Source organism: Bos javanicus, chromosome 11, assembly GCF_032452875.1.
Source record: "Bos javanicus breed banteng chromosome 11, ARS-OSU_banteng_1.0, whole genome shotgun sequence".
NCBI classification, from domain to species: Eukaryota; Metazoa; Chordata; class Mammalia; order Artiodactyla; family Bovidae; genus Bos; species Bos javanicus.
Window position 1 is genome coordinate 72,110,829 of NC_083878.1, and position 22,442 is coordinate 72,133,270.

General features: G+C 44.6%; 1 protein-coding gene across 3 annotated transcripts; it reads right to left on the bottom strand.

Moving 5' to 3' along the window:
• Window positions 1–25: 25 nt before the first annotated feature.
• Window positions 26–12,692, bottom strand: NRBP1 (nuclear receptor binding protein 1). Of its 3 annotated transcripts, none has more exons than XM_061432961.1 (18): window positions 12,605–12,692; window positions 9,553–9,782; window positions 8,893–9,015; window positions 8,602–8,703; window positions 7,715–7,804; window positions 7,531–7,571; window positions 7,059–7,153; window positions 5,472–5,555; window positions 5,117–5,175; window positions 4,857–4,955; window positions 2,071–2,203; window positions 1,778–1,883; window positions 1,589–1,639; window positions 1,357–1,492; window positions 1,126–1,179; window positions 974–1,037; window positions 658–713; window positions 26–573 (listed from the first exon to the last, which is right to left on the bottom strand). In XM_061432961.1, exons 2-18 carry the CDS (start codon window positions 9,760–9,762, stop codon window positions 469–471), a joined length of 1,608 nt encoding a protein of 535 aa, XP_061288945.1. In that variant the 5' UTR covers window positions 9,763–9,782; window positions 12,605–12,692; the 3' UTR covers window positions 26–468. The 3 variants fall into 3 exon arrangements, with proteins under 3 accessions (XP_061288945.1, XP_061288944.1, XP_061288946.1); XM_061432960.1 differs by having other exon boundaries at window positions 9,553–9,787; window positions 12,605–12,689; XM_061432962.1 differs by lacking the exon at window positions 974–1,037 and having other exon boundaries at window positions 9,553–9,787; window positions 12,605–12,689.
• Between the last annotated feature and the right edge of the window lie 9,750 nt (window positions 12,693–22,442).

Here is a 22,442-nt window from a genome sequence, read left to right on the forward strand (position 1 = left end):
ACACCACACACACACACTACGCGCGTAGCAAAAAGTAGACTTTTATTACAGCAGCAACTGAGGCGAATCGAATGGCCCCCTGGGGCCACCCCTGCAGCACCACCCTTCTCTCCCGCCCCGTCCGCCCCAGCGGGATGGTAGAACTCAGCTCCCCGCGCCCGTGAGCCTCCTTCCACACAGGCTGGGCGGGAGCTGCAATTCGGCTACTAGCCCCCGACTAGAAGGCGGCTGCTGAGAAGGCCAAGGCCCAGGCCCACGTCTGTGCAAAACAAGTAAACAAAGTGCAGAGGGATGGAAGAGAAAGGGGTGGGGGGGCTGGGGAGGGTGATGCTCAGAACCAGGGAGCCCAGAGCCCTCCTGAATAACAGGAGAGCACGGCTTCACGGGGTAATACTGACTGGGGGGCGGGGCGGGAGCCGCAGCCTCTCCGGAGGCCACAGCGCGGAGGAGGGGCCGGGCCGAGTGGCTCTAAGAGGAGACGGTGACAGCGGCTGAGTTGAGAGTGCTGTTCCTGGCAAAATTGAACTTGTTCAGGGTCTCCTCCAGCAGAGAAGTCAGTCGGCTCTGGTCAGCCTGGAGGGGAAGGGCTCAGTGAGATCCGGCCTAGACGAGAGAGCGGAGGAGCCGCCCGAGGGCGGCGGAAGGCAGATGCCTCACCTCACTAATGAAGCCCAGCTGCACCAGCTCAGCCGCCAGCTCCGGGATGTTCTCATCTGACAGAGAAACAGGAGAGGGTGAGCACAGTGCGCGACTGAGGGTCACGGGAGCCCTTCCAACAGCCCCGGCCAGGTGACCCTGGCTGGGACACAAGCAAAACTGTCAAATCAGATCCACCCTCCAGTTTTAGGGGCGAAGATACTCATTCTAAGTGAGTCCGCGTGTTGCTGCCAGGTCACCTTCCCCACCCCTGAAAGTGTCCCTCACAGGTGAGGCTCACAGACTCTCCATCCTCTGAGGGACAGGAGAGACTCACTTGGCATCAGGTCACAGCTCAGGTGCCGGTTCAGTTTGTCCTCCAGCTTCAGCAGAAGCGTCAGCTGGAGAATAGGACAGTCAGAAAATGAGGCTCCCCTTCCCCACCCTCTGGCCACCCAGCGCTACACAGCCCTGGGCCCTGAGCCTTACGTGGTGTTTGACTCCCTCCTCCACCGACTCAATGTTGCACTGCATCAGCACTACCTAGGGAGAGGAGGCAGAGAGTGTCACAAGAGTAGATACCAGTGAGCAAAAAGCCCCCAAGAGCTGGGGTTTCCAGCCCACAGGACGTGGTTGCCAGGGAGCAGACACACATTCCTGTCTTTACAGGACAAAGCCTTATTTGAGATGTCCCTCTCTGCTACATCCACCCAGCCATACCTTGCGGGTCTCCACCTCAGCTGGCTCGGGTGTTGGAGTTTTGACAGATGGGGGCACCACAGGTGATGTCACCTCCTCCTGCTGCGGCTGCTGGGGCCGAGGCAGCCCAAAGGCTGTCAGGGGGTATATCCCATTCCTAAATGGAGATCAGACAGGTCAGATGGGCTCTAGATGCCTTCGGACACCCACCCCTACCTCCTAAAGGAAGTTTTTTTTCTTATTCTTCTCTCACCTGACATCTTCAAGGAATTTATCCAATTCCAGAGCTGGAGACTGAGAGTACCTGGAGGAAAAAAAAAAAGAATATGGAAGGAAAGAAGTGAAACAGCAGGTTCAACCATTCCCAAAGGACAGTTGACAGAAACCTCCAGGTGGGAGTGACCAATCTGTCCCTTTCAGAACCTCTCAGTTAGTTACTCACAGAGTCTGAACTGGTTCTCTTCCTGGTCCTGCAGGGATTTCAGCCAGTACAGCACTGGTATCCATATTTTTGGTGATCTCCTCCAGAGCATTCTCTGGGATCATGTCTAGAGGGCAAGATGGAATGGGAAGTTATGGAAGGATAGTTCAGATTAATATTATAGAGGGCACAGGGGTCCTGGGGGAGGGTGGGAAAGAATCCTTTTGGAAGTAGAAGAGGAAAGAGAACACACCAGTCAGAGTTACAAGGATCCAGACTGGAAAAAAATTTCTAGAAGGGTCAAGAGGACTCACGCTGGTGTCCCACAATGCAGTGGGCAGCAAGGAGTTTGAGCGAGGGCACTTCAAACAGTGCTGGGTGAAACAGAAGTTCTCTGGCTGTTGGTCTGCGAGCAGGCTCAGACTGCAGGCACTTTTGAATGAACTCCTAGAAAAGGGAACAAGGGAGTGGAGCAGGCATCTGGTAAGCAGCCCACTGTGTTTCTCTCTCACTGTATCCAGCACAAGACTTTGTTCATACTAATTGCTCAGCAATGGCTAAGGCAACAGATTGCTAAATGTTTTTGAAAAGACTTTGAAAACTATAATGTATTATATATGAAATATCATTCATTGTCTTTCATTGTTTTATTTTTTTGCTTCCTAGCCACAAGCTTTCTCTTTCCTTTGCTGTTCAAAGTTATGATATCTTTTTCCTTATTTTCTATCTCTCTGCTTTATTAGCCCACTCACTGCCTACCTTCTCCAATTCTTGCCAAATTTACCTCTCTCTTCCCAAACTCATCCACTGTGGACAGTAATATTCACCATCTTTTTATTTCCCAAGCCTACTATCACAATTTTCTTTGTCCACTACATCATTTATTCACTGGATTTCCCTCTGTTTCTCTAACCCCTACCTATTTACCTCTCCTAGGTCCCATGACAGTTAACCTGCTTTCCTCCTTTCCCTGTGGAAGGCCAAAAAGCCATATACCTCATCTTTTACTTGAACATCGCACCCTGAATCTGAACTAGAAACTTATTCCACAGTACCCTCAAGATTCCCACTAGTCTTCCTTCTTTTCTCCTTCAGTCCCTTTTAAATGCATGTAATGACTTACAAACTAACCTCCTCTTTATTTCCAGACTCTACTTACCATATCTTATTACCTGATTCAAAACCCTTATATCCTTTCAATCTTAGCTCATTTATTTCAGGGCACTTTCCCTAACTAAAACTATATGAATATACAACCCCAAATGACTGGTTTGAGTAATTCACACTGATTCAGTTCAGTTCAGTTCAGTCGCTCAGTCACGTCCTGACTCTTTGCAAACCCATGAATCGCAGCACGCCAGGCCTCCCTGTCCATCACCAACTCCTAGAGTTCACCCAAATTCATGTCCATCAAGTCGGTGATGCCATCCAGCCATCTTATCCTCTGTCATCCCCTTCTCCTCCTGCCTCCAATCCCTCCCAGCATCAGAGTCTTTTCCAATGAGTCAACTCTTCACATGAGGTGGCCAAAGTATTGGAGTTTCAGCTTCAACATCAGTCCTTCCAATGAACACCCAGGACTGATCTCCTTTAGAATGGACTGGTTGGATCTCCTTGCAGTCCAAGGGACTCTCAAGAGTCTTCTCCAACACCATGGTACAAAAGCATCAATTCTTCGGCGCTCAGCTTTCTTTACAGTCCAACTCTCACATCCATACATGACCACTGGAAAAACCATAGCCTTGACTAGATGGACCTTTGTTGGCAAAGTAATGTCTCTGCTTTTGAATACGCTATCTAGGTTGGTCATAACTTTCCTTCCAAGGAGTAAAGTGAAAAGAAAGTGAAGTCGCTCACTTGTGTCCGACTCTTTGCGACCCCGTGGACTGTCGTCTACCAGGCTTCTCTGTCCATGGGATTCTCCAGGCAAGAATACTGGAGTGGATTACCATTTCCTTCTCCAGGGGATCTTCCCGACCCAGGGATCAAACCCGGGTCTCCCGCATTGGAAGCAGACGCTTTAACCTCTGAGCCACAAGTAAGCGTCTTTTAATTTCATGGCTGCAATCACCATCTGCAGTGATTCTGGAGCCCCCAAAAATAAAGTCTGACACTGTTTCCATTGTTTCCCCATTTCCCATGAAGTGATGGGGCCAGATGCCATGATCTTCGTTTTCTGAATGTTGAGCTTTAAGCCAACTTTTTCACTCTCCTCTTTCACTTTCATCAAGAGGCTCTTCAGTTCCTCTTCACTTTCTGCCATAAGGGTGGTGTCATCTACATATCTAAGGTTACTGATATTTTTCCTGGCAATCTTGATTCTAGCTTGTGCTTCATCCAGCCCAGCGTTTCTCATAATGTACTCTGCATATAAGTTAAATAAGCAGGGTGACAATATACAGCCTGGACGTACTCCTTTTCCTATTTGGAACCAGTCTGTTGTTCCATGTCCAGTTCTAACTGTTGCTTGCTGACCTGCATATAGGTTTCTCAAGAGGCAGGTCAGGTGGTCTGGTATTCCCATCTCTTTCAGAATTGTCCACAGTTTATTGTGATCCACACAAAGGCTTGATTAATTTGTTTAAAAATATCAAGATGGTTGTTTAAGAGTATGTATCAATTACCTGAGGTAACCATCAAATTAGTCTGCCTTCATGTAGAGACACCTAAGTTAACATGCAACCGTAAGACTCAACCTTATTACCCATCTTAAACCCCTGACCCGAGAGAGACAGAATGTGTGTGTGTATCAAAAACACCTAGGGAAATGCTACTTTGCCTTTCTGCTTTATATTCTCTTGCTCTTAGAAGAGAGCATATTCCCAGTGGGTGAAGTGAAAGTTGCTCAGTCGTGTCTGACTCTTTGCGACCCTGTGGACTATACAGTCCATGGAATTCTCCAGGCCAGAATACTGGAGTGGGTAGCTTTTTACTTCTCCAGGGGATCTTCCCAACTGAGGGATTAAACCCAGGTCTTAGGCGTACAGGCAGATTCTTTATCAGCTGAGCCACAAGGGAAGCCCTCCCAGTGGCTAGAAGGAAGAAGAACCTAAAAACATTTCAAAGTCTGTTAAGGAGAAGTGATCCTAAGAATCCTCACCCTTTGTAATGGGTCTTCTAGAAGCTGAATGGCACTGCTGATGGCTTCCTGTGGCACATATGAGGACTCTCCATTGCCCTGAATCTCCAACACTGCCATCTACAGAGAGGGGGAATAAAAAGGAAAAACAGAGACCTAAGAAACCTCAGTGTTTCCACAATCACTCCCCCAGACCAGTTACCTCACTTGTCAACCCTCCATTTCCCCTTCTATCTTCTAATTTCACCCCTTTCCACTACCCACCCCTCTGGTCTCCTCACCTCCAGTGCACACATGCCAAAGGAGTAGATGTCCACTGCCGTTGTCACATTAGTGACTTCTAGGGAAAACAGAGCAGCTTTGGTGAATCAGAGATGTGGGGCAGGGCATGGCAGAGATGTCTTAAAACTTTGTGCATGCCAGTAGAGAAGGACAGCAGTTTCAGTTATGTTACCGCTGACCCTTAGGTTATAAATTGGAGAATCTGGGGGATGGGCACAGGGCAGAGATGTCTTAAAACTTTGCACATGTCAGTAGAGAAGGACAGCAGTTTCAGTTATGTTACCGCTGACCCTTAGGTTATAAATTGGAGAATCTGGGGGATGGGCAAAGGGCAGAGAAACTGGGATGCCTTACCTCCATATTCTGGTGCAAAGAAGTGGAGGTTCTTCTGCTCTTCCCGACAAGTCTTCACATGATTGTTGATAGTGTCAGGAGCCACTGGGAGTAGGGGAGATACCCACAATCTGACCACCGTCAACAAAGCACAGCTTTGCTCCAGAGAGAGGCCCCCAAAAGACAAATTCTCTCCTGAAGTCTCTAACCCTCAACAGGCATAAGCTGAGCCCTTTCCCATCAGGAAGTCCAAACTAAACATGAACACCACCTGCCTCCCCTTTCTCAATCTACCACTTCTTATCTAAGGTCCCTAACTCAGTAGCAACAAAGGTTCCACACTAAACTAACAGGTACCTAGGGTCTTTGGGCTGGCAAGGTACAACACAGCCTAAGGAAAAACTTTCACTTGTGACCTGCTTACTTGCCCCAAAGCCCAGGTACATCTACCCCCTGATCTCATGAAAATGTTTGGTCTAGTTCTTTCACCCATCCTGCATACAGCATAAAAACACTGGCAGCCCTTCCTAATCTGGAACAATTAAGAGACCTCAGAAACTTGGATGAAGATGGGTAAGAAGGATTAACATACAACCATAAGGATAGCCTCCTTCTTATCCACCTTAACTGACTGAAACTTAAAACGAGCTCAAAATTAAACCAATACCCTTAAATCAGTTTCACTTGGAATCCACCAAAAACTTTAGACCCCTGCTCTACCCTCTCATTCCTCAACACTGCCTGCCACAGGGCTGAACGAGGAACCAGGGCCGGGCCCAGTTTGGACTCACTCGGATCATAAACAATGACTACAAGTCACAGAGGGTCTGGGAGCACAGTATGACTTAAGGAACCAGCCTGATGATGAGGGGGGAGTAAGAATCCAGGACATAAGTGGCCAGCCAGGCAGAATCCACAGGAAACAAGCGGGTTATGGAAGGGCAAGCAGGCGAAGGGTTGGTAGGGCAGAAGCCAAGCAGGCATAATTAGGCAGCGGGACAGGGTTTGCTCCCACGACTGCATGCACTGGGCAGCCGCAAAGGGGAGCAGGGGAAGCACAAACAGCGCCCCACGCAGGGCAGAGGGAGCTCTCACCATTAGCAAAAATCCTATGAAAGACTGTTGGGAACAGAGCAGCCCGTAAGCGGGAGGGAGGAAAACAGAGAAAAGTTGTGAGCGATGGAGCAGCCAAGCCCCAGACAAATGGACACACAACAACACACAGACACGGCACACAGAAATGTTAAACACTGCACACGTGTACACAGCAAATGAAAGCACTCACAGCAGGCACAGCCTGGAACCTCCGATGGTAGGTCCAGCCCCAGGGGCTCAAGTCAGACCTTACACCCAACTCTTGCCCTTTCCCAACCTTCTATTGAGATCTCTGTATTAACCCCAAATTCACTCCAAAAGGTTCAAGATTAGGCCCTACCCCTTTTTCCACTACTTGACTGGCCTCTCTATAAATTGCCCCTAGTAAGGTCCTTTCTCTTATCACCAGCCCACACCTCAGAATTTTGCTCTTTTCCCCCATTCCTTTCATCTTACCCCCATGGTTCCCAAATTCCCGAGGCTCCCCTGCCCAGAACCTCTCCCTCCCCTCACCAGAGCCAATCTTGATGAGTCCGTTGTGCTGGATGAAGATGGTGTCACAGGTCAGGTTCCCATGGATGATGGGGGGGTCACACGAGTGCAGGTAGCTGTGGGGGCACTGGGCTGTTAGAGGGGCCAGTGGGAAATTAGGACAGGGGGAACCCAAGGGTTAAGAAGAGCAAGGGCCTGGTCTCCTGCTGGTCATCACAAAGGTAATACCCACACTCTGAATCTCCATTATGCCTGATGAGTTAAATAGCTGGATAAGAACTAGGAGAAAGAGGTGGGAGACAGTATCATGGTCAAGCCATTGGAATGAACCCTTTAAAAGATCCATAGGGGCCTAATCTTGAGAATATGGTTCAAAGAAAGTGGGGAAGAAAAGAAGTGGGACAGAAAAGAACAGCAGAGTAGTGCCCTGAAATTTGTTTGGAGGAACTAATCAGGAATAAATATGGGAAAGACACTACCAGATCTTGCTTACCTTAGGGCAGAGAGGATCTGTGTGCACCAACGCTTCCAAGCCTGGAACAGAGTTTGATCCAGGGGTCAGCAGTTATCCACTCTCTTCACCCTCCACAGTTCCCTCCATCCCTTTCCTGATCAGCTTCATAATCTTTTTTAAACTTCCAAACCAGCCTAAAGCTTTGTCTGCTCTCTCTCTGTACCTTTTCATTCATAGTCTTGTGGTTTTTTTTGGTCTTCTTCAGAAATTGCTTAAGACTCCCAGATGACATATATTCTGTGATAAAAATGACCTGGAGAGGCAGAACACACAAATAAAGCTTTACAACAGAAATGATCCCTTATCTGGGTAACTTTTATATGACATAAACATAAAATTTGGAAGCCTGGTATTTTTCTTTTTTTCATCTCCCATCCCGTCCCACCCCTCTAGGTTGTCACAGAGCGCCAGGTTGGGCTCCCTGTGTCACACAGCAAATTCCCACTGGCTACCTGTTTTACATATGGTAATGTGTATGTTTCCACGCTGCTCTCTCAATTCGTCCCACCCTCTCCTTCCCCTACCGTGTCCACCAGTCTGCTCTCTGTCTGTGTGGAAGCCTTGTATTTTTAATAAAGTTTCTCTCTTTTGTTCTTAGTATTACTTCCTTAGATTTAATAGGGCAATGAAAATTATTGAGCAATATGAGTTATGGCAAGGAAGAAACAAAAATTCACTCATTTTTGCCCTGACTATAACCAGACAAAAGGCACAGGTAATAGTCATAGGCATACCCTTGGAATGCAAGATGAAACCAGTCAATCCTAAAGGAAATCAACCCTGAATATTCACTGGAAGGGCTGGTGCTGAAGCTGAAGCTCCAACACTTTGGCCACCTGATGTGAAGAGCTGACTTACTGGAAAAGACCCTGATGCTGGGAAAGACTGATGCCAAGAGAAGGAGGTGACAGAGGATGAGATGGCTGGATGGCATCACTGACTCAACACCAGCTGATTCCAGCTCTGTTTCAATACTACCTTTTTCTGAATGTAAAAAGAACAATAAATGTAGCTAGTCTGTTTCCAGTAAGCTCAGGAAAAAGTTCTTACCCTGGCCTTGTTCTCTTTAATGTCAGCCCAATACTTATGAAACTTGACAATGTTGAGATGTTCCAACTGAATCAGATTATCAAACACAGCACGGACCTTTTCCTGGAAGCAGGAGAGACGTTGGGATTACAATGTTCAGAAAGCATTATCATCCTAAAAAGCCATTTCCTATCCCCACTAGAAATGATCTAACCCCAACATACTCTTCTCCTAGTAGCTTCCCAACATCAATTCCTCTTTAACACCAGCATTCTAACAACCCACAGGCTGCATCCTTTCACCATTGCTTACCTCCTGCAGCTTGTAGTTCTTGCGCTCTGAGAACTGTACCTCATTCCACACAACCTCTACACCCTCCTCTGTATCCATGGCCAGGTATGCGCTGTCAATACCTGGTACATTCCGTTGATTCACCTGAGAAGAAATTCAAATGAAAGGGAATTAAAGTTACCACATGAACTATCTGTTGTAATACTCCATACGATCATCTTCTCCCTGCCTCTGACCTGTTCAAGTTTGGTCTGCCCCTTTGAGACTCTGTCCCTCCACTTCTCACCTCTTAGAATTCACTGTGAAGTAACACTCACACTGTGCTGTGCTTAGCTGCTCAGTCGTGTCCAATTCTTTGCAACCCCATGGACTGTAGCCTGCCAGGCTCCTCTGTCCATGGGGATTCTCCAGGCAAGAATACTGGAGTGGGTTGCCATGCCCTGCTCCAGGGGATCTTCCCAACCCAGGAAGCAAACCCAGGTCTCCCACATTGCAGGCAGATTCTTTACCATCTGAGCCAGCAGGGAAGCCCAAGAATACTGGAATGGGTAGCCTATCCCTTCTCCAGGGGATCTTCCTGACCCAGGAATCGAACTGGGGTCTCCTGCCTTGTAGGCGGATTCTTTACCAGATGAGTTACCAGGGAAACAACACTCCCACTAAACACTCCTACTGCTTTACCTCTTCTCGCCTCTTCTGCCAGCGCCCACAGGGTGACTCTTCCAAGATCTCAGACTCATCTTCGCTTTCTTCTTCTTCCTCTGGGGAAGCAGCCGAGGTTGTGGAGGTCACAGGAGGTGACACTGACGTCAAGCCAGGAGTTGAGGATGAGGATTCTACCTTTGGGTCCGAACCACTGCTGAGTACTGTCTGGGGTTCGCCTTCCGACATGCTGGAACAAACACTCAGGCCTGCACTGGTTGGAGCAAGGGTGAAGGAGAAGGTAGAGAGGGTTAGAATAGATTCTATAGATTCCATCCTAATAACCTAATCTGGGGTTTAAAAGTAAATAAAACATACAGCTCCTTTGTTTCCTTTAAGTCCAAAATCAGAATTAGTCCTGTATGAACCCTAAACATTAACTACTCTCCTAGTCTGGAGAAGGGGAGCTATCTTGCCTGAAGATGACTCACCCAGGTCAGTGACCAACTGAAGTACACATCAAGCTTAAAGAATATGCTTCTATGCATAAACATGTTAATAAACATATTTTATCATGTAAAAAGATGATTCACCCAAGACTGGCAAACAAAAGATTTATGGTTGTACAACTCATGTTTAGTAAGGTCCAAATGGAACAGCAGAATCAGGGCCCTCATTCTTTCTCAGCAAATACCTACCCAATAGCCTTCCCTTTGAATTCTCATCTACCTCATCTGCACTATGCTCAAGAACCAAGCTACAAGGGCACTATGCAGGGCAGATGACTCCAGATCCCCAAATGTTCCAATGAACCAGCTCGAGTTAGAGCTGTAGTATTCTCAACCAATTTGTCCAACTGAAACCCTAAGCTGATTTATTCTACTTGGAATAACCCTGGCATCCACTCTCCATCCCTCCTATGCACAGAATAAGCCTGCCAGTCCAAGAGGAGGCTACCCTTGGGCCAGGTAACTGGTAGTGGTTAGTGACTTCATTCCTGATGACCTCACCTTCCCTGTGATGTGAGTGTGGCAAATGGGTGGGTCCTGGTTAGCAACATTTTTTTTCTATTCACTCATTCAACAAATGTTTATTAAGCGCCTATTGTGGGCCAAGCACTAAGCTAGGTGCTTGAGATACCATAGTGAACAATATAAATAAGATGCCAACACTCATAAAGCCTAAATTTAAGGCACAGCTAAGATTTTAATCTTCCAGTTTTCATTTCATTCACATGGCTCAAAGGCTCCATCCTCTGAGGCACTGGATCTGACACAGGTATCCCTTTTAAGCACAAATAATTCAAGACAAAGCCATTACAGGAAAAGTACTATATTACACTAAATAGTGTATAGTATTATACATGGACATGGCTTCTTGGGAAAAAAGAATTCTTAAAAGCTAAATGTCACAAACTTCAGAGAGTCATAGGAAAACCGCTGAATGTTATTCCATATCTCTAAGAATGAAGGCTGTGAAGAAGTTGGAACCTATGTGTGCTGGGCTAAAGGGGATGCTCCTCAGGATGAAAATATCCTGTAGATTTGCTCCTGTAAGTCAGTTCAAAATACAGAAGCTTCTGATCAGGATCTTTTGAAAAGCTCTCATTTCTTTTTAGAACTCAGATGCCCTCTTCTGCCCATCTCTGCCATCAACCTGCACTATGTTTAACTCAAGTCAGGAGATTTCCCTGGACTTTTTAAAAAATTTTTTTCATTTTGGAGGAGATTTTTATTAGATAACGTTCCAGTAAATATCAGAGAGCAACAAAGCACTACAGAGAAAATCTGGCAAGATGCTTTTTCATCTGTTTTTTTTCTCAGTCCTTGCCTATCATGGATTTCAATCAACAGTTTTAGTAATCTACCAGAAAATTCAAGTTACAGATCATTTTTCTTCTCCTCCTGAAAAGTAGCTAAAAGCTCACAGGGATTACTTTCTAGAGTATTTATAGAATGTATCCTGAATCTGAACAGCTAAGGAAAGTTCCCAGCTACATTATAAGAAATATCAGTGGAATTGTAATACAGGAAGCCTGTGGCCAGTGGGCTCTAAAGAAACTTCTGGACCTAGGGCACAGACAGTTAATCCACAGTATGGCACGAGATGCCAGACCTTCATCAGTCATAGACGCTCTTCGAATGTGCTTGTCTTCTCCCTCCCCAATCTCTCCCCAGTAGGCAAGATGACGGCAATGCCCAAGAATCCCCAGGACCCCTCCTGCTGATGAAGAAACCTTTGCCACACTGGGAGTTTTGTCTCAGGGTCAGTCGTTCAGAAATTTAAATAAGACCACAGACGGAAAAAGGGAATCTCCTCGCCGCCTCCAGCCACCCCAAGATGCACAGTGTTCACTTCTGAGCCGTGCAGGTAAAACACTGCAAAGTTTTTTCCTGCAAAGTTTTTCATTTTTTGGACTGCAGCTTCTCAGCATCTCAGTTTCTCAGCATCTCAACTCCTGAGCAACAGCTCGCAGGCCACAGGCCTCTCGCCCGCTCTCATCCTCAGCGGACCGAAGAGGACCTGAGACCTGCAGGACTGACCAGTCAGATAGATATAAACTCGAGGAGGAATTTAACACTCCAACAGGTCGCCTAGCCCGCTGACTGCGAGGGAGCGTTGGGCCCCTAAGCAGGCCCTGTAGCCAGCGGCGGCCACCTCACCAGAGGCCAGCCCCGCGGCGCCGTCAGGGGCGCAGGCCACGCCCCCGCGCAGTCGGCGCGCCAGCCCCGGGAGCAGGCGCGGCCCCGACGCTGCGCTTCCGCAGGCCTCCGGGCCTGCGACCGCCGCCCCCGCCCCCGCCCCCGCCGCCGGCCCCGCCTCTCGTCAGGCCGAGTTCTACACGAACGCCGGGGCCTGGCGCCCCGCGCCCGCAGAATTCCGGGCGCCCTGCCGCCACTCGGGGGCAGTCGGGGAGGGCCGGGCAGAAAATGTGGGGCCGAGGCGGCCCCCCGGCTCCGGCGGGCCGGGCCTTGGCCACCGAGTGAGCAGGGCCTCCTCCACACACTCGCCTGCTGGGGTCCCAGATCCAGGCCCTAGAGGCCGATCCTTCAGTCCTCTCGCTGAAACCTTCTCTCCCCTAGGCACTCACCTCCTGACTCCGCTCCCCGCAGCCTGCGCTTCAGTTCCAGCTCGGGTTCCGGGGCCCCGGATCAGAAAGACTCGCTCACAGCTGCGCTCCGCGGCGCAACCGAACTGCGGGCCCCGCCCTCGCGGCGTCCTGACCAACAGTGGGCGGTGCCCCACTGCCGTTGGGTTTCCATTGGACAGGGCGGCCAGGGTGGGCGGTGCCCCGGGTGTACAGTCGCTGGTAGAGGTAGCCTTCAACCGGGTCTCCTCCCGCTGCGCCTGTCCGGCTGAGACCTCTCGGAGGGTTCGGTATTTTCGGTCTCAGTGAGGCTCGTCTCTCTGTCTACCCTTCGGTCCGGTCCTGGTGCCCCGGATGATTCTGCTGGGCGAAAGGAAGGCCTTGCCCCTTTTCTTGAAGGCGCCATGACAGTTCTAGTACGACTGAAAGACAAAAGGAGCGAAAGACGTAGCCACAATCCGAGAGGAGCGCCCACCCGCTTTCAGTATTTGGGGGTGAGACTGTGCAGGACACCTATTCAGAAAACTTTCTTTGAATTACTGTGTACGTTAAAACTGAAAATTAATAGTTAACGCTTCGTAAGTGGATAGTACTGACGTTGGCCAAAACTTCGCAAAAGATTTTCACAGATGTTATCTTTTGATCCTCATAAGAAATTGAAATTTTCTTTAAGCAGTAGTTGTCAAATGGAAAAATACTGAATCAGAGGCATTAAGCTATTCTCCGAAAGTTGGTAAGAACTAAATTAGGATCCGAAACAGTAAGGTTTACCACAGATTTCCTTGAAAAGATGTTTGGAAAAAATTCAGATTGAAGAGAGCCCAAAGGAAAGAAGTGAACTCGGCTCTTAGACACGTATTGCGGAGAGAGAAGGGTGAATCAATCAGTACTTGGGAATGTCATAATCACCAAATTTCACTATCCTTAAAGGACATCTGTAGTCCTGTTTAACTGATAGAAGACTGGCAAAAGTCTTCTCATTTTCCATCTCTTCACCTCAAAATTTTTAAAATCACTCTTTGTTCCTTGATGCTTTCATCTTTGAAAGAGAGGGCTCCAGCACGCTTAGAAATCTGGACCTTGTTTTGGATATTTTAAGAAAGCATTTGCCCACGAAATTTAGCATATAATTTCAGGGAGTTGAGGTTAAGAATCTCTGTTCTCATCTCAAAGAAAGAATGTTCCTCCTCCTATCCAGATTAATCTCTTCACTTTGTAAATTCCAAAGCATATACCTGGCCCACAGTAAACATTAAATATCAGTTGATACTACTATTGCAGTTTCCCGTTGTCTCCTGTCTAGGTCTTAGTATCATTGACCTTTACCTTTCAACTAGCTCCTTTCAAATCTGCATAAAGGACCTAGGCATCCTCAAGCTCTTATTTGTTTTTAACCATTCATTCTTGGTTTTTTTGTTTTTTTGCCCAGCTGCATTCCCCACTGCCCTTGCAGAGGAAGTTGAAGTACTAACCACCGGATTGCCAGGGAAGTCCATTTTCATTCATATTTAAAATGCCCCAGGAGGCTTCTCTGCCAGACCAGGGGTTAAAACTGCCCTTCCAATGCAGGGGGCATGTGTTCAATCCTGGTCAGGGAACTAAGATTCCCATCGTGTTGCAGCCGTGCTGCCAAAATAAAAATGGTCAAATGTTGCCCGTGTTTATACCACATTATTTTTTATTATCTCTTTTTTTCTGCTTAAAGAAATAATATGTACTTATTGTAATAAAGTGTTTCAAAAATAACAGTGTAAAGTAACTATATAGTTGCTTGTATGTGCTATATTCCAGTCTTTTAATTCCTTCCTCAGCAAAGGCAAAGTGAAGTCGCTCAGTCCTGTCCAACTCTTTGCAACCCCATGGACTGTAGCCTACCAGGCTCCCCTGTCCATGGGATTTTCCAGGCAATAGTACTGGAGTAGATTGCCATTTCCTTCTCCAGGGAATCTTCCCGACCCAGGGATTGAACCCGGGTCTCCTGCATTGTAGACAGACGCTTTACCGTCTGAGCCACCAGGGAAGTCCTATGACATTTAATTGCTTATGACATATTAAATCATTTAATACAACTATCCTATGAATATTGTGAATTAATTGCTATAGAAAGTGAAAACCTCTTATTTTCACCAAAATAATTAAAAGACTTTGATGTATATTTCTCCATATTTATTTTCCTATGTGTATATTAATATATATAGTTTAAAATAAAAGCAAGCTTATACCACATAATCTTTTTCAGTTTAATCTTTTTACTATTTTCCCCACAGCAGCACATATAGCATTACTTTAATTTTTCAACCATTGTAGAGTATTCCATTATCCAAATATGCCATGTTTGATTCATAACTACCAGGGAACTTTCACATTATTTCCAACATGACTTATTTTAGATAAAGCTGTAATGAATATTCTGCTACATACATGTTTGCCTACTTGTGAAAATGATTTCACTCATTCTTAGAAGGAAATGGCAACCCACTCCAGTATTCTTGCCTGGAGAGTCCCATGGACAGAGGAGCCTGGTGGCCTGCTGTCCATGGGTTTGCACAGAGTTGGACACGACTGAAGCAACTTAGCACGCATGCATGCATTGGAGAAGGAAATGGCAACCCACTCCAGTATTTTTGCCTGGAGAATCCCAGGGACAGAGGAGTCTGATGGGCTGCCACCTATGGGGTCTCACAGAGTTGGGCACGACTGAAGCGACTTAGCAGCAGCAGAATTCTTAAAAATGGAATTGCTAAGTCAAAGACTAAGAACATTTTGAGTAGATATTGCCAAGTTGCCCTTCAGAAAGATATCAAATGATAATACCACCAAGAGTATGTTAGGGTTCCTGCTTCCCACCATCCTTACCAACATTGGGTATTACTGATCTTTTCGACTTTGTGATAGATTAAGGGAAAAACAGATACCTTACTGTTTTGATTCACATATACTTAATTAGTAGTGAAGTTAAACATTCGTCTATAAAAACTTTTTAGAACAATTTTACAACAAAATTGAGAAGAAGGTACAGAGACTGCCCACATACCCCCAATCCATTTGCACAGCCTCCCCATTATCAAATCACCAGAGTGGTATATGTTGTATCAAAGATGAATCCATCATAATCACACAAGCCCATAGAACCTTAAGGTTCTTGGTGGTGTACATTCTGTGGATTTGGACAAGTGTGTAATGGCATACAGAGTGTTTTTACTGCCCTAGTCCTCTGTGCTCTGCCTACCCATTCCTGGCAACCACTAATCTTGTCTCCATAGTTTTGCCTTTTCCAAAATGTCATAGAGTTGGAATCATACAGTATGCAGTCTTTTCAGAATAGCTTCTTTCTCTTAGTAATATACCTTCAAGTTTCCTCAATGTCTTTTTAGGGCTTGATAGAACATTCCTTTTTAGTGCTAGATAATATTCTATTGTCTGGACAAACCATAGTTTGTTTATCCATGTACCTATTGAAAGACATCTTGGTTGCTTCTTTTAAGTTCTGGCAATTATGAATAAAGCTCTCTATACACATCTGTATACAGGTTTTTGTGTGGGCATAAGTTTTCATCTACCTTAGATACCAAGGAGTGCAATTTCTGGATCATACATTAAGAGTGTGTTTAGTTTTATAAGAAACCACCAAACAGTCTTCCAAAGTGGTTGCACCATTTTGCACTTTCACCAGGAATGTGTGAGAGTTCCCATTGCTCCACATTCTCACCAGCATTTGTCTTTTGTTCTGTTTTTGGCCATTCCAGTAGGTGTGTAGTAGTATCGCCTTGGTTTTTGTTGTGTTGTTGTTTGGTGGTATCTCTTTGTTTTAATTTTCATTTCCCTGGTGACATATGATGTGGAGTATCTTTTTCATGTGCTTAATTGGCATCTGTATATTTTCTTTGCTAAGATATCTCTTAAGATCTTTGGCCCATTTTTCAGTTAAGTTGTTTTCTTATTGTTGAATTCCAAGGGTTCTTTGTTTATTTTGGATAACAGTCCTTTATCATATGTGTCTTTACCATGTAATATCTTCTCCCTGTTTGTGTTGTCTCCTTACTCTCGTGACACTGTCTTTCACAGAGAAGGAATTTTTAACTTTACCGAAGTTCAGCTTATCAATTCATCTAAAAAAGGTCTCATCACACCCACAATCATCTAGATTTTCTCCTATGTTATCTTCTAGGAGTTTTATAGTTTTATAATTCACTTAAGGACTGTCATCCACTGTGAGTTAATTTTTGTGACGTATATACAGCCTGGGTCTAAATTCACTTTTTTGCATGTGTGTATGTGGATGTCCAGTTGCTCCAATACCATTGTTTTCATGTGTTTACGGCCCAAAAGCATTTCATTTTCAGTTTCTTGCCTGTATATGTTCTTTGCATAGTTATTTTTAACTGCATTGGTCATTTTTTTCTTATTGGCTTTTAAGAGCTCTTTGTATATTAGGAAAATCCTAATGTTTTCCCAATCTTCTACAATGTGAATCCCATCCTTTCTCTATCTCCACTGAAACTTTACACTCAGTTTATTATAAACTTGTGTTTGAAAAGCCCTTTCTTGTTTCCCATTCTCCATGACCTCTTTGGGCTTCCCTTGTGGCTCAGCTGGTAAAGAATCCACCTGCAATGTGGGAGACCTGGGTTCAATCCCTGGGTTGGGAAGATCCCCTGGAGAAGGGAAAGGCTACTCACTCTAGTATTCTGCTCTGGAGAATTTCAGTCAGACAGGACCGAGTGACTTTCACTCACATGACCTCTTTAGCATATTGGACCACTGAATAGCACATTCTTAAAATGCCTCTCTTTTCATAATACTAATTTATTTCTCTCTCAACTTCTTTTTCTCCTTTATTTTCTGTTCTTCCCACTTTATTATTTTTTTTCTTTATTCCACACCATGCGGCTTGTGGGATCTTAGTTCCCTGATCAGGGATCAAACCTGGGGTCCTGGCAGTGAGCACACCGAGTGCTAACTACTGGGTTGCCAGGAAATCCCCCTTCGTTAACTACTAATGTGCCTATCAGTGTGTCCAAAGTTATATTCTTTGTTCTCTCTACACCATCCTTTAGAAAATACGTCCATTGATGAGCTTCTAACATATAACCAGGATGACAGTTATCGTGCCCAACCTCCAAGATAATATTGAATGCTCCACTGTCTCTTAAAGACTTAACTAAAGATTTTTATTTCAGGTTAGTAATCCACCTCAAGAACTAATTTATTAGGAGTAGAAACGAGATGGCTGGGTGACAGAGTGGGAGGGAAACTTCTTGTATGATCATTTATGCCTTTGAACTTTGCACCATATGTACTTTTTTTTTTAGTTTATTTTTGGCTGCGCTGGGTCTTTGTTGCTGTGTGTGGGCTTCTCACTGTGGCGACTTCTCTTGTTGTAGAGCATGGGCTCTAGGACACACGGACTTCAGTAGTTGGGGCGCACAGGGGTAGCTGCCCTGCGGCATGTGGAATCTTCATGGACCAGGGATTGAACCCTTGTCCCCTACATTAGCAAGTGGATTCTTAACCACTGGACCACCAAGGAAATCCTCATATGTATGTCTTTTTTATTCAAAAAAGAATATTTAACAAATAATTTATTAAATAATTGTGGGACAAAGAAAGACAATGCCTCTAGACTATCCATATCTAAGCTTCCCAAATGACCTACTAACCTCATCTCCTAAGTGGACTATAGCTTGGATTGTGACACAATGGTTGCACAACTCTGTACATTTACTAAAAAAATCACTGAGTTAACAATGAGTGAATCTTAAAATGTGAAAATCGTAACTCAATAAAATTGTCCAGAATCTTTCCGATCTTGGTTTCCATAGATTAGGGCAATTAGAAAATCAGCTGGGTTTCTGCTCAAAGCTTTTCTTCCTCAGTGTGCAACTTACCGGTCACACTTCCAATCTGGTCATTCTTCTGGGGATGTGATGTAGATTCTTTCTTCCAAAAGAGCCTCTTTCAAAATGAAGGCATAATCAAAGGTATAGAAATGTTCCTTTGCCTCAGTCTTGGCACTTACACTTCTGTAGGACCTCTTAACTATAAACCTAGATTTTGTGATAATTGTGAATGACCTAAGGTGGTTTATACTTAGGACGTGAGTTTGAGTGAACTCTGGGAGTTGGTGATGGACAGGGAGGCCTGGCGTGCTGAGATTCATAGGGTTGCAAAGAGTCGGACATGACTGAGTGACTGAACTGAACTGAACTGAACTAAGGTGGTTTAAGCAGGGCTTCCCAGGTGGCTCAGCAGGTAAAGAATCCACCTTCAATGCAGGAGACGCAGGAGATGCGGGTTCGATCCCTGGGTAGGGAAGATCCCCTGGAGAAGAGAATGGCACCCCACTCCAGTATGCTTGCCTGGAGAATCCCACAGACAGAGGAGCCTGGTGGCTTATAGTCCATAGGGTTGCAAAGAATTGGACATCACTGAAGAGACTGAGCACACACAAGGTGGTTTAAAACATACACCTTCCCAAGACCCTACTTAAATCAACTGAATCTGAATCCAGAGGACAGGGAGGATTTGAGTATCTGTATGCCTAAGAATCTGCCCAGGTGATTCTGATGTAGGTAGCCTGGCTCATCACTAGGGTAAAGGGTGGTAACCATCATTCCAGCTCATGTTTATTCCTGTCCAGGAATGATTCCTGGAGACATTGCCTCATAACTTAGGCCTCTGAGCTTCATTATTTAAGTTATGAAATGGAAACATGATTTAGCTCTACACCTTCACATCATGTCATAAGAAATTGAGTCAACTTCTAAAATAAACATAGGGCCCTGAGAAATTAAGGAAAAAACCCCAGCTCATCTAAATTAAGAATTCATCTGTGATTATAAGATATCTGCAACTAATATTCAATTATGTTCAAATCAAGTTTATTATTTATTTTGCTCTATGATTTACTGGCCTAAAGGTAATACCTATTTTATCTCACAGGGATGTTGTGAGTTTAAAATAATTATCAAGTCATTCCATAGCTTTTTCTGGGCTAAAATTCTTAATGTAAACCTTTTGTTTGTTTTCATACACTTAATTTACCTTTGTTGTAGCAATAGAGAGAACTTTTCTAAATCTAAAATTATTTCCTGAAAAAACAGATTCAGACTTTAAGGAAAGACCTTTGGAGATCCCTTTTAGCACTAGTAAAATAGATTTCATTATTTCACAGCTCACAACTAGGCTGGAATCAAAGAACAAAATTCAATTTAACTAAGCAAATATCTATTGGCTTGTAACAGTACATGCCAGGTGCCATCCGAGGCAGACAAATGAATAAGACAAAGTTCCTATCCTTAAAGGGCTCAGATATACTTAGGAAGATATCTGTGTAAACAAAAAAGTGACTACTTAACAGGTACAACAGAAGTATGTATTAAGTTCCATAGGCTGAATAGAGAAGACCTGCTTGACTCCACAGAAGGAAAATACAGGGGAAGTTGTGGAAGGCTGAATAATGACCCCAAAGATGCCAAGGTCCTAATCCTTGGAATTTGTGAATGTCACCTCATAAGGCAAATTTTACTTTAGATGCAATTAAATGAAACATTTTGAGATGGAGAGATTATCCTGGATTATCAGGACAGGCTCTTAAATATAATCACGAGTGCCCATTAAAGAGGGCAGCAGGGGGAAATTTGACTACAGAAAAGAAAAATATGTAACCACAGAAGCAAGAGATTGTTATTATGCCAAGGAATGCAAGCAGCCTCCAAAAGCTAGGAAAGGAGAGGAAATAGATTCTTCCTTAGAGCCCTAAGAAGGAACCGGGACTGCTGACACCTTAACTTTAAACTAGTGAAACCAGTTTCAACCATCTGACCTCCGGAACTGTAAGAGAATAAATTTGTGGGGTTTCAAGCCACCAAGTTTGTGATAACTTGTTTTAGCTGTCATAGGAAACTAGTACATAAGTTTTCCCAGAGAACAAGAGTGATGTCTGCCTGACCTGGGTTTTAAAGGATGAACAGGAATGTTAAAAGAAGAAAGAGAGACTTTCCAGGTGGCGCAGTGGATAAGAATCCACCTGCCAATGCAGCCTCCTGGTCTGGGTAGATTCCACATGCCAAGGAGCAGCTAAGCCCATGTGCCACAACTACTGAGCCCACACGCTGCAACTACTGAAGCCTGAGCACCTAGAGCTTTTGCCGCACAAGAGAAATAGAGAAATACCGCTCTCTGCGATAGAGAAAGCCCATGCAAGACAACAAAGACCTAGTACAGCCATCAATCTTAAAAAAAGAGAAGGTAGAACAGTCTGAAGAAGACTGAACCCTCCTTTTATCTGACTCTCCAGTCTCAGAAGATAGGAAGTTGGACCGTAAGATTTATGATTTTCCACCCCGAGTTTTGTGACATATGCCTCATTTTTTAGCAGTAAGAATAAAAGATTTCCAACATAGGTGTTATTTTTCTTCCCTTCACATCACCTCTGGCTTTTCAGTTTGAATTTTAATCTTTGTTTTTGCAAAATTTCTTACATCTCAGAGAGAGGAGACTTTAAGAGAAACATTCTTCAGAGAGCAAATGAAAAGACTAGAGAATCTGATAAGGACACTTGTTTATTATTGGAGAAAGCTTGGAAAGAAAGTGACAAAACACTCTCCAAAAACAGGCAAAGAGACTCCTTGCTTCATTTGTTTGGGACTAAGAGAAACAAGATAGTGAAAATAAAAAGTTAGAAAGAGCTCTAAACTGGGTATAATTGAATAGAAAATAAGTTACCCAGAATATAGCACAGACACAAGGATATATAGTTAAGAGAGAGGGCAGGTAGATGAAAAGCCCCAACATGTATATTGAGAGTTCTAGAAGAAAATAGCAGAATGATGGTGAAACAGTGTTTGAAAATATAAGAGATAAAATTTTTAAGTATCGATGAAAGACATCAGTCACCAAATTTTAAAAATAAGCGTTTAGTATTAATAAAACAAACACATGCTGAGGCACATTATAGGAATATTTATACAACATTAAAGATAAAGAGAAAATTATAAAAAGCTACCAAAGAGAGGGGAAAAAAACAAAACAAAACAGATTACTTATGAAACAACAGTAATGACTGATAAAGAACTTCCCTATAAACTTAGAATTTTATCCCCAGACAAGATATCATTAAAGAGTGGGAGCAAAGTACATTTTGATATACCAGAAAGAATTAAGGAAAATTTAAAACCACCCATGCAATCTCACTGAAAACTATAAATGACAATTTATAAAACTGCTTGGGGGACATCCCTGGTTGGGACTCTGTGCTGCCAGTGCAGGGGGTGTGGGTTGAATCCCTGGCCGGGGAACTAAGATCCCACATGTGGTGCAGCACAGCCAAAAGATTTTAAACAGAAGTTTAAAACTGCTTGGGAAACTCTCATTTCTGGCCATGATGGTATTACAGGGACCACATTTACCCTCCTGCCTTAATCATCTAGAAAACTGGACAAAGTATATGAAGCAGCAGTTTTCAGACATCGGACAACAGGCAGCACAGGACACTGATCCCTGAGAGAAAGGAAACAAATCAAACGAATCCTATGGGTACCCCACTTCAGGCCACTTTGTAGAAAAAGGAAACCCAAACAAAGCCTGACAATCTCACTGCATTGGGAATGTCTGGAGTTCAGGGAAGCCAAGGTAGGTAACATTTTCAGGGAAGTACTTGAGCCTAAAAGCATGGAGATAAACACGGAGAGAACTATGGAGCTCTGCAGGAGCCTCTCAAGATCTTGGCTAAACATACTCAAGATTAAACTATCAAGGCTGAGGAAAGAATCATTTGAAAGTAGGAGTTGGAAGAATCTTCCAGTGGTGCGAAAGCCATTTTGGTGGAGAGGGTAGCAGG

Excerpts from the sequence above, each read along its gene's own strand:
- NRBP1 (XM_061432961.1), bottom strand. The coding sequence starts at position 9,762 with ATGTCGGAAGGCGAACCCCAGACAGTACTCAGCAGTGGTTCGGACCCA. Across the intron at positions 7,805-8,601 it reads TTAAAGAGAACAAGGCCAGG|GTCATTTTTATCACAGAATA; the intron begins GTAAGAACTTTT and ends CTGCCTCTCCAG. Across the intron at positions 1,640-1,777 it reads AGAGAACCAGTTCAGACTCT|GTACTCTCAGTCTCCAGCTC; the intron begins GTGAGTAACTAA and ends TTTTTCCTCCAG.